The 12868-nt window shown below is 32.5% G+C and overlaps 1 protein-coding gene across 1 annotated transcript in view; it reads left to right on the top strand.

The window, feature by feature from the left end:
• LOC114324276 (F-box-like/WD repeat-containing protein TBL1XR1) overlaps window positions 1-10714 on the top strand; it is a 66918-nt gene extending 56204 nt beyond the window's left edge. Inside the window, exon 8 of the mRNA XM_028272075.2 lies at window positions 4005-10714. Within this exon, the coding sequence (XP_028127876.1) occupies window positions 4005-4088 (84 nt within the window). The 3' untranslated portion in view covers window positions 4089-10714. The remainder of the gene's footprint in view (window positions 1-4004) is intronic.
• The last annotated feature ends 2154 nt before the right edge of the window (window positions 10715-12868 follow it).

Raw genomic sequence — 12868 nt, 5'->3', positions numbered from 1 at the left:
TAGTAACTGGAGAAACCTTACCACAAAATACGATGATTTAACCTAAAACACTTAAATAAAATGTGGTTCCTTACTGAGTTACAGGGTGTTTATCTAAAAATTTAAAAAATATTTTTGCTCAGCATTTTAAAACTATTCGACGTATCCTTTTCATACTTGGCAGGAAGTATAGGTACTGTACGAACTACTAAATTATGTTAAACAAACGTTTCTGGCGATTACCAGAGGCGTACAACGGAGGAAAGTGAATGGTTGACCCTTTCCAAATTTTACGCCACTGGCGAAATTGCTATTTTAGTTCAATTTTTGGATTTTCCAATACTTTCTATCAGTGGCGGCTCTTGGCTTTAGGGACAGGGTCGGCAAGGTTTTGTCTCCAAAGGCTTCAATTTCATAGGAGATCTTTGGTTTTTGTTTTTTTTATTTTTTTGTTTTTTTTTTTGTTTCTTTTTTCCTATAAATTTAGAAACTATACCTGTTTATAAATTAACTCTAGTCTATGTTGTTACTAAGTAGCAAAATGGGTTATAATGTATGTAATTGTAAAATTTATTATTGTTTTGGAGGGATTTTAAAAGTTTTTTTCTATCGACATTTGAGACAAGTTTGACATTCTCTCCTGTTTCATGGTGTTTCGACAATACGTTTTTACTCTTTTGAGACAAGAGAAATCCCGTTCATTTGAGACAGAATTTGCCCACATTTGAGCACAATAATTTATTAATTTCGGGAACAGTCTGTTGTACCTAATGAATTGCAGTATATAAAATTATACATAGTCTGTAACTTATCCCACCTTCCGAAAATATTTGGATCAGAATATAAAACTGTTAATTCATTTTCTTATTTTATTTGATTAAAAAATGATGGATAATTTTTAATGAACTTGTCTAATAGATATTTTGAAAATTCTTTGGCGTAACTTTTAAATTTTGAATAGTCAAAGAGGTCAATGACTTATAACAGTGAGTAAATAATAGTTTTGCCTGATGCAATTGTTTTAACTTTTGTCCGGAGACCATACAATTCACTGGACATCAAGACAGCCCCGTCATAAATTTGCCTTACCAATTTATTTTTGATATCAAAAAATTTAATCTATCCTTTAAATTAAAACACCAAAAATATATTCTGTCTTATGGCTTCTACTCACGTCTGGAAACCTAACAACCTCTCATAAATTTAGACGTAACGCGTATCGAAGAACAATTATTGATACTTGTGAATGACATGTTACCTCTATCAGTAGTTTCGTCTACTTCTACCGAAAAGGATCAAAATGTAACTACTAATTGATTCTTTCATTCTGTCCTGTTTTAGGTACGCCGGTATATTCTTCGAGTCAGAAAATAAATTAGAAAATTCCAGATCGTATTTGTTAAACAATTTTATTTGTTCTCTATAATTAACTTGATTTAACGAATGCTTCGATACATCCTGTCCCCTAAATGGTAATTCCTAACAACTTAAAAGAATTACAATATCAATAATAATATTAATAATTAAACGACGTAAAACTACTTAGGTACCTATTTCATAATTATCCCGGGCGTGCTAGCAAGGCAATACGTGGCTACGTACGTGCCTTTCTGCCGTTTGCAGATCACCGCTCGGCCTCGGCAGAGGTACCCGCTGCCGTACTTGCCATTCAAATAAGTACGGAGATGTATAATTGGTTGCCTATCGGCTAATATTCCATAGCTTCTTATTATATAGCAAATCCTCGATCTGGGGACGGCATGCCGTGCCGGGCTTTATAATAAGAATTCACGCAATCGGGTGCGGGTGCATGGCTATAGGATCATTAATTTGAAAAGTCTCTTACGCACAGCGCACAGGGATCACTTAACTAACGTATCGGGATCGAAGTCTTTTAAAAACAATGAATAAAATTTAGTCTGTATTATCTCACAGATATATTTTTTATTTCACAGAAACGAATATCATCAACTCCGATTAAATTAAATATTTAAAAAATCTATAATGTGTCCATAAATGTGCGGGTCGGCACTGCCGACCCTGACGAGCCGCCACTGCTTTCTATGAAAATAATATACTCTTATTCGTAACGAATTCATTAGTTTTCGAGCTCTTTGAAGTTAAAAATGAAACGATACGGTTACTTTGATTAATGTATTGTGTGGCTTCATTTTTAATTTCAAATATCTCGAAAACTAATCATTGTATCGTTACGAATGAAGAGTATATTACTTACATAAAAAGTATTAAAAAATAAAAAAATTACACTAAAATAGCAATGTCGTCAGTGGCGTAGAATTTGGGAATTTATATTCTTTTTTTTTTGCTTGTATATATGAGGCCGTGTAAAGATTAGTTTCTTTCTGAAGAGGCGGAATATGGAGGTCCATTTAAAATTCGGATGGCAATTGGCATAAGTGGCTGCGATGTACATAAACCTTGCTACCATATAACGGGATTAGTAGGTACTACAACATATTTGCACTATCCCATAAAGAATTTCGACTAAAAAATTCAGTTTTTGTTCTAAATTGGGCTAGATTTGCCACCACCTTCCCTACATCTAGGTTTAGGCCCAGCCTTTTCACCTCCGAATAAATAGTTATCGGGAAGTTTATCCGGCAGATTACATGTAAATCTGTCAAATAAACTTCCCGATAACTAGTTATTCGGAGGTGAAAAGACCGGGCCGATGTGAACAAGCCATTTAAGAAATGAAGTCTATGGCTTCCATTAGTTGGTCTTCATTCAATTATTCTTCTTTAAAGCGAGCATCAAGAGGCTGAAAAGTGAATCAGCTTAGAACAAAATTCGTAGCGTTTTTCAACATACATATTTTAGCAAGCTTTCGATAAGAGAACTAGTCTGGTTAATTTGTTGGGGAATATTTTTTAATATTGTGTCTTTTATATACCTACTTAAAGACAAAAGGCACTTCTGATGATATAGATCTATCGAATTCTACTAAATTTATCGATTTTGATACGGGATGCAAAATTTGTTTAGTATATTATAAGAGATGTCAATTTTTCCGTATTTTTCCATTTTTTCCTGTTTTTTTCCAGGTTTTTTTCCTGTGCCCAATTTTTCGGGAAATTTTAAATCTCTAAGTGTTTCATAGCTATGGAATCCTGTCCATTGGCGAATATTGCGTAGCCATGACATCTTTCTACGTCCCAGGCCCCTCTTACCCTTTACCTTTTCTTCGAGTATCAGTTGCTGAAAAGTGTGTCGTTCTCCTCGAAATATGCGCCCCAAGTATGCAGTCTTCTTACTTTTAACATAATTAAAAAGTTCCCTATCCTGTAAGCCCGCTCTTCTTAATACTTTCTCATTTCTGACTGTCTGTCCATGATATTCTAAGCATTCGACGTAGGTACCAAATTTCAAACACTTACAAGTTTGTTAATGAAACTGGCCTTTAAAGTCCATGCTTTTATTCCGTACAAGAGCACAGGCCAAACGTGACACTTTAGGATCTTGTATCGGAGGTTGAAATCCAATTTGCGAACAGTCAGAAATTTACGAAGCCTCAAAAAAGCATTTCTGGTTTGTTCTACTCTGCTCTTTATTTCATTCTTAGGGTCCTAACCCTCGTTCAGCAGACACGAGGCAGTCATCCTTAATTAGCTGACAAACCACATCAATATTTTTGGGTGGACCTGGCCTGGATTCGTCGCTGAGACTGGAGCGGCCACGTTGAAATAAGCAATACAGACTGGTGTGATGCTTTATTCCCAAACACAGAAACCATTTCAGCGAAATATTGCTGTTGGGATAATGGGATAATCCTCTCCGAAAATTGCCAAAAATTTTTTCTCGAAATGTTCTTGGCCAAGATCCATTTTTCAACCGACTTGCTTATTTCAAAAATTCTGGATTTATGTCAACAAAAGATTGAGGTTACATTTGTGTCGAAAGGTTTTATTGGTGGCGTCCTCTAAGCGGCTATAGGCAAAACTAAAAAGACAAACCTCGTATTAGCCATTAATTTTTCATTATTTTAATTGACTAATTGTTTTCAGGTTTGTTGGAATTCGAGAGGAGATAAAGTGGGCGCCAGTGCTTCCGACGGTAGCGTATTCGTTCTAGATTTGCGCAAGCTCTAGCATTGAGAGAAAAATTCTGATATTGAAAAACTTTTGATAGTAGTTAGTAATTATTTAGTTCTACATGTAAAATAATTATTGACGGCTGAATTGAATGATTAATTTATAAATAAAAGTGAAAAAGGTGAAGAAAAAGTCTGCCGTGACATTTCATAGTGTTAACGAAAACATTTATGTAACTGTTTTACCTGTTTATAAACCACTCATCAGCGGTAAAAAAATGTAAAACCGTGGAATTTTGAAAATCAACACCCATTTTAATGAAAATTTGGGTTTAAGTTCGATTGACCATCTTCTTCAAAATTTACCTTATGCCGAACCGTGCTTTTGCCCTGGGGGTATAAACAATCCCATCTAGGTGATGAAAAATTTTTCAATCAAAATAACTATGGAAATCGATAGAGTGATCAATTCTGAGTAAATTTTGCTCTATAAATTTTTTTGCAAAATTGACACTTTCCTAAGTTATTAGCGATTAAATCTATACATTTTTATTGAAAAAAACGCACGTTTTATAACCGTTTTTCATGAATAACTTAAAAAAATAATTTTATCGAAAAATCATTAAGAACAAAATTGTGACTGATAAAAACACAAATAGATTCCCGGTGCGAATACCATAAAGACGAGTCATTGGTCTTTAAAGGATGGTTATTTTCCAAGAACCTCGAAATGGAGAACCTTCAATCTCAAATAACTCGAATGTGGTGCAATTTTTTGGGAAAACTTAACAGGCATCTCTTAAAGTTCATTATCTTTCAAACAAGCTCTGACAAAAGTTTTTTTTGCATAAGAGCTGACTGACTTATGACAAAAATAAAGTCGCTCTCTGCTTTTTTCTTTTTGAAATGTAACAATTAAACCCTCGTCAATACAATCCTAACAGAAATGAATAGCTTCCCACTTGAAATTAACTTTATTTAGGTATAGTTGATACGATCCATGCGATTTGACCGGTTTGGAATGCCAAGTTTAGAAAAAATAGTTGATTAAATCGAAAATGACATTTTTATAATTTAAAAAAAATGCATTTTTCCTAAATAAATCTAAAAGTATTCATAATATGAAAAAATGTTTCAAATGTTATTTGTAGGATTTCTTTTACTAAAAATTTTAATTTTTCTTTATTTTGTATCATGAATACTTTTAGGTTTATTTAAGAAAAATGCACTTTTTTTAATTATAAAAATGTCATTTTTTATTTAATCAACTATTTTTTTAAACTAAGCATTCGAAACCGGTCAGGTTACATGGATCGTATCAGTTATACCTAAATAAAGTTAATTTCAAATGAGAAGCTATTAATTTCTATTAGGATTGTATTGAAGAGGATTTAATTGTTACATTTCAAAAAGAAAAAAGCAGAGTGACTTTATTTTCTTCATAAGTCAGTCAGTTCTTATGCAAAAACTTTTTGTCACAGCTTATTTGAAAGGTTTTTTAATGATCTTTAACGGCTGTCTCTTAAGTTTTCCCAAAAATTGGCAACACATTCGAGTTATAGTCTGGACTGATTATCGGAGAATAGGCCATTTTTGGGAAAAGTTATTTACCAGCAATTTTATTGCTGGAATCGAATTATAAGATCCTATATATTAATAATATAGGTATGCAAAGTCCTCAGATAGTGTGCTAATTTTCTTATAAACAAAATGGCGCCCGAAAATCGTGTTTTTTTCAATTATTGCTCTAGAACTCCGAAGATTTTAACTTTACAACAAAAACACTCAAATAAAAATTCACCGTGATTAAATTCTGCATAGAGACGTGTTTTTCCCGATCTGCTCCGACGAAAATTTTCCTCCAAAAATGCGGGTTTTCCCAACAAAATCTTTAATTTTCAAATAAAGTTTTAGATAAGTAATTATTTACCAATAATTAAATAATTTGGTGACTTAAAAGCCTTCTTGGTTTAGATTATAGTTCCAGAAGCTGGTGAAAATTAAACGAATATTTTAGCAACAATTCAATTGTTAATTAATAATTTACGGTCGCAATAATAACCAAAATAATTATGATACACTGATCAAACTTTGAAATCTTATAAAGATGAGATGCCTATTTAACATTTTGTCGACTAAATATAAATTTTTTATTTTTTTGCATAATCTTTAAATGTTTAAAAAAATAGTTATAAACAAATTAACGTTTCTCAGAAAGTTTTTATTATATTATAATTTTAAAAAATAGCTAAAATGCGCATTTCAAATATCTTGAAAATGAATGCTTTAAAACTTTTTTGCAACGATTTGCAAAAAAGTTATGAAACAGCAAAGTAAACATACGATTACTACGGTGTTAATATTTTTTTTTAATTCTTTCAAAGCGTAGAAGTGAGTTTAAAGTATAAGCTAATTATTTATAAAACAATATCGATTATCAGCTTAATGGTTACATTTTAATTAAATATTATAAATATATTTTTTTTGTAATTTACACGCGCGAAAGTAGAATAATACAGTACCGTAGCTACCCGCCCACATACACAACTCGCGCGGGTTTAAGCGTGTCAGTCGCTTCGAGTGAACATTTTATTTCCGGCTCTGTATCAAGCCTACTTTCGCGCTAAAAATTCCAAAAAAAAATATTTTTAAACTTTGATTAAAATATAACCATTGCACTAATTTTGACATTATTTGTGAGTAATTAGATTGTACCATAGACTCACTTTTAAGCTTTGAAACAATTAAAACAAATTATAAACAATGGAGATATCGTATATTTATTTTGCTGTTTCCTAATTTTTTGCAAATGGTTGGAAAAATTTTTTTAAACATTCATTTTCAAGACCTATGAAATTCGCATTTTAAGTATTTTCTAAAATTAGAATATAATAAACAATTTCTAAGAAATGTTAAATTGTTTATAACAATTTTTTTTAAACATTTAAAGATTATGGAAAAAAATGAAAAATTTATATTTTGTCGACAAAATATTAAATAGGCATCACACCTTTATAATCTTTTTAAGTTTGATCAATGTCTCATGATTATTTTGGTTGTTATTGCGACTGTAAATTGTTAATTAACAATTGAATTGTTGCTAAAATATTCGTTTCATTTTAACCGGCTTCTGAATTTATAATCTATACCAAGAAAGCTTTTATTTCACCAAGCTATATAATTATTGATAAATAATTACTGGCCCAAAAAATTTATTTGAAAATTCGAGATTTTGTTGGGAAAACCCACATTTTCCGAGGAAAATTTTCGTCGGAGCAAATCGAGAAAAACATGCCTCTATGTAGAATTAAATTGGGGTGAATTTTTATTTGAGTATTTTTGGTATAAAGTTAAAATCTTCGGAGTTATAGAGCAATAATTGAAAAAAATACGATTTGTCGGCGCCATTTTGTTTATAAAAAAAGTAGCACACTATCTGTGGACTTTGCATACCTATATTAATAATATATAGGATCTTATAGTTCGATTAAAGCAATAAAATTGCTGGTAAATAACCTTTCTTTGTACTTTACTACTTAGACTACGTATTATAATTATTTTTTTTTCAAAATTTAAAGATTATGCCAAAAAAAGACAAATTTATATTTTGTCGATAAAATATTAAACAAGTATCTCATCTTTATAATCTTTATAAGTTTGATCAATGTATCATGATTATTTTGGTTATTATTGCGATCGTAAATTGTTAATTAACAATTGAATTGTTGCTAAAATATTCGTTTAATTTTCACCGGCTTCTGGAATTACAATCTATACAAAGAAATCTTTGATGTCACTAAGGTATTTAATTATTGATTAATAATTACTTACCTAAAACTTTATTTGAAAAGTATAGTTTTTGTTAGGAAAACCCGCATTTTCCGAGGAAAATTTTCGTCGGAGCAAATCGTGAAAAACATATCTCTATGCAGAATTTAATCACGGTGAATTTTTATTTGAGTGTTTTTGTTGTAAAGTTAAAATCTTCGGAGTTCTAGAGCAATAATTGAAAAAAATACGATTTGTCGGCGCCATTTTGTTTATAAAAAAAGTAGCATACTATCTGCGGACTTTGCATACCTATATTATTAATATATAGGATCTTATAATTCGATTCCAGCAATAAAATTGCTGGTAAAAACCGTTTCCATGAATTTTGCTAATTAGCCCAGATGAATTTTGCTAATTAGCCCAGAGTATTATGTGAGATTGAAGTTTCACCATTTCGACGTTCTTCGAAAAGAACCATCCTTTAAAGACCAATAACTCAGTCGTTATTGGGTTTACTAAGGCGTTTAGAAGCCAAGGAATACAAGTGCATTTTTGGTACTGTTGAGAAAATCAAGTTTGAAGTTTAACATCTTTCCTAAATTCTACCGCTTGTCTTTCAAAATAATTAGTGATTGGCTAGTCTTTTTTACTTTAATAACTTTTTTGTAATAGTACAATTATATCAGATTAAAAAAAACTTATCATTTTACAACCTATTTTAAAATAAGAAACGGCACTTATACCCATTATCTTCCAATTGTAATACTTGGACTGTACTTGTATCTTTATTCTTTTAAATACAATTTTATTAACAAAACACAGAATTTTTGTGAAAAAGTTAAAAATTGGTATATAATATGAAAAAAGTAGGAAACACAGTAAAGATAAACTTAACTAGTCATCATCGCTTTCAAAGCAGTTATCTGGTTCGTCGGGTTCTTCCTGAATATTATCCCGAGGGGCTTGATCTGGGATTTGTTGTCTTTTCCGTTGTTGATGAGGCAAATTTCTGTAGAAGTTGTGATGGATGGGAGGCTATTAAGGGAGGATTATTAAGAGATATTATCTAGAGCTCTTTAAAGATGGCATCTGGTGATTAATTTTTTTAAAATACCTCCAGAACGCTACCATTTAAAAAAACGAAAACTTGTGTGCCTATTTATTCTCCAGATATAAATCGATTCCATCTATTGCGAATGTATAGTAGTGGTCATAGGCGTCGGTTTTAGGCAGGGCAACGGTTATTTTATCGCATAACTTTTTTTGTTTATCTTTTAAGCAATTTTGACCCTGGATTATTAAATTATGAGGTATTCTGTTACTAAAAGTTACTCTTACTTTAAGTCGATAAACTACAATGTATTCTATAAAAATCGATATGAAAATATTTCGTTTTTTGAATTTGAAAACAATGTTCACAAAAAAAAACTATTTAGAATAACGAAAACTGGTACGTTTATTTTTTTTCCAGATATGAATCGATTTCATCAATTTCGAATCTCTAGTACCCATCGTAGGCGTCCGTTTTGTGTAGGTCAACGGTTATGGTATCGCACAACTTTTTTGTTGTGAATTTTTAAGCAATTTTGACACTAGATTATTAAATCATGAGGTATTCTAGTACTAAAAGTTATTCTTGCTTTAAATTTGTAAAATACGCCGTTTTATTTTGAAAATATTTTTCAAATTTTTCTCAAATTCAAAAAATGAAAATTTTTCAAATCGATTTTTCTAGACAACGGTGCATCTTAGCGACTTTAATCAAGAGTACCTTTTAGTACTAGAACACCTCACAATTTGCTATTACAGTATCAGAAATGCTTAAATGTTACCGAGAAAACAGTTATGCGATAAAATAGCCCTTGCCCTACCAAAACGGACGCCTATGACCGGTACTAGAAATTCGCAACTGATGCAATCGATTTATCTCTGGAAGATAAATAAGTTTACCAGTTTTCGTTTTTCTGAATAGAAGCGTTCTATAGGTATTTTAAAAAAATTAATTGTAAGACTCCATCTTTAAAGACCTCTAGCTCCCTTAGGAAGCATTTTCGGACTGGATGAATTGAGTTAAATTGTCTTAAAATTGTCTGAGGAATCTCCGGTCTTCGTTTGTCGGGATATTTTCTGAATGCCCCTGTATGACTAACACTTATTTGGAAGCCAAGAGATATAAGTGAAATATCCATATATGTCACTACTGGTTTTAAATTCACTTGTATCCTTTGTCCACAACATTAAAATGGGTATTGACTATCTATTTCTGTACTTACCTCCAACTTGACCAAAATTGCACTTATACCACTTGACTTCTAGACGCCTCATATATGTCTTTCCTACGCGAATCTCTTTGTTTTCTTATGAGTCACAATTTATTATTTAATAATTGTTTCTATAAAATTAAAATTTTTTAAACTATTCATGAAAAACGGTTATAAAACGTGAGTTCTTTTCAAGGAAAAAATGCATGGTTTAAATCGCTAACAACTTGGAAAGTATCAATTTTGCAAAAAAAATTTATAGAACAAAATTTACTTAGAATTGGTCACTCTATCGATTTCCATAGTTATTTTGATTGAAAAATTTTTCATCCCCTTGATGGGGTTGTTTCATCCCCAGGGAAAAGCGCAGTTCGGCATAGGGTAGATTTTGACAAAGGTTATAATTACTACCTAAATCCAAATTTTCAAGGAAATCGACCTTGATTCTCAAAATTCCACGAGAAAATGGCTGTTGATTGGACTTTTATGTACATACTTGAACATGCTGAAATATTTCCAGTAAGTGATGATGACGAATCGTTTGACCGGCGATTTTTGGATTTAAACTAATTAAGACACATCAGATATACTTAATTGTGAGTTTCTGGACTTATTTTTATAATATATAGGTGAATAAATTTTTATTCCATTAGTTTTTTTTTTATTGTCCCCACCCATCAACTAGATATTCAGGTAAGGAATGGTAAAAATTTATGCTGGGTATCTTAATTACAAATCACAAGAAGGGAGACAAACAAATATGTCGGAACTATAGAGGAATATCGTTAATTAATACAGCATACAAGATTATATCCATAATACTGTTTAGAAGACTAACTCCATACGCAGAGGAAATAATAGGCGACTACCAAAGCGGATTCAGGCCGGGAAGGTCGACTATAGACCAGATCTTCGTCCTACGCCAGGTGTTGGAAAAAAACTGGGAATTCAACCGCGATGTACACCAAATCTTCGTGAACTTCAAACAAGCTTACGATTCTGTTAGCAGAGAAGCATTGTGGGAGACTATGGTAGAAATGGGAGTACCTGGAAAACTGGTACGATTAGCAAAGGTGAGCACGGAGAACGCTTCCGCACGAATCAGAATTGGCAGCACCACGTCGGAGGAATTTCTCATTGACACCGGACTTAGACAAGGAGATCCTCTCGCCCCCCTGCTGTTTAACTTCGCACTGGAACATGCGGTAAGGAAAGCTCAGCCACAACTGACAAACGGATTTGCCGCCCAAGGATCAAAAATACTATTAGCCTTTGCGGATGACGTGGACACAATTGCACAATCCACCAGAGATGCAAAAGAAGTTTTCACCCTATTCGAGAACGGAGCCAAGGAAGTTGGTCTTAAGGTCAACGAGGACAAGACCAAAGTACATGGTGGTTACGAAGAACCCAAGACCAAGGGTTAGACAAAACGTAACAATGAATACAATTTTGAAGTCGTCAAAGAATTTAAGTACCTGGGAGCGATCATAACATCTGAAAATAACTATGAAAAGGACGTGGCAGCCAGGATTATTGCAGGAAACAGGGCATATTACTCATTAAGGACCCTACTTAAATCAAAAATACTCTCAAGACCAGCAAAAATAAGAGTATATAAGACAATAATTCGTCCCACAATAACGTATGGAAGCGAAACATGGACTCTGAATCAGCGGGAAACAACAAAATTACTGGTACTTGAAAGAAAGATACTGCGGACTATCTATGGGCCTTGCAGAGAAGAGACAACAGGAGAATGGAGAAGAAGACACAATGATGAACTCCAGACAATATACGGAGATGAAAACATAGTACGTTACATTAAATCAGAATACGACGGGCGGGTCACGTACTAAGATCAAGTGACGAAAGACTTCTAAACGCCACATTCTGGGAAAGGTCAGTTGGTCGCCCAAGAAAGAGATGGAAGGACGCAGTAGCCAGCGATCTACGCAAAATGGGAGTACAGCAATGGGAAATAGCTGCTCAGGACCGACAACAATGGAGGGAAATAGTAAACGCGGCCAAGACTCACATAGAGTTGTAGAGCCAAATGATGATGATGATCTTAATTACAAATGCTAAATTCTCGATAATTAATAGTGTTCTCTGTATGTTTTAGAAACATGATCAGGGCAATTTGTTACCTAATGGTTATTATTTATTTATTTATTTAGCGTATGGCTATATCACAGTTTTTGTATATAAGTGAAGATTATAAATAATAATTAATTTTTATAAACAAAAATTTAGTTGAAATTTGTCTTCTGTGTGTGTTTCTTGTATTGCGACCAGATCAACATCGTTATCCTTTAATAGTCTGTATAGAATTTGACATTTTGCTCTACTTACACCTTCTATTATTTAATTGGCAAACTCTTACATTGGGTCCAGTTTCTTTTGTAATTTGTTCCTTGGGAAGTCCATTCATTGACTGTGTCATCTTTAATTATTCTAAAAAAACTGCGATATACTTCTGCCAGGAGATCTTTGGAAAGATTGTCTGGCGCCTCTTGTGCTAGCTCTTTAGTTTACGCAGGGTGCACGTGCAGTATTACCTGCGGACGCGAACTAGCGTTCAGCTACACCCCCTTTAAATATATAAAATTATGTATATGAATAAGATATAAATATAAAAATATATTTTAAACGATTCGACATTAATTTACGTTGACATTCATTAAAGAGTCATCTTTCCAGCAAGTGGCTTATGTATAATATTCTTCCCGTAAATACAATTGTCAGTAGTTATATTAAAAGGTGTATCAACACCATCTACTTTTAAAAACAACGTATAATGTCA

This window comes from Diabrotica virgifera, chromosome 1 (assembly GCF_917563875.1).
Source record: "Diabrotica virgifera virgifera chromosome 1, PGI_DIABVI_V3a".
NCBI classification, from domain to species: Eukaryota; Metazoa; Arthropoda; class Insecta; order Coleoptera; family Chrysomelidae; genus Diabrotica; species Diabrotica virgifera.
The sequence above is the reverse complement of the archived record's forward strand: the minus strand, read 5'-3'. Positions and strand labels throughout refer to the sequence as shown.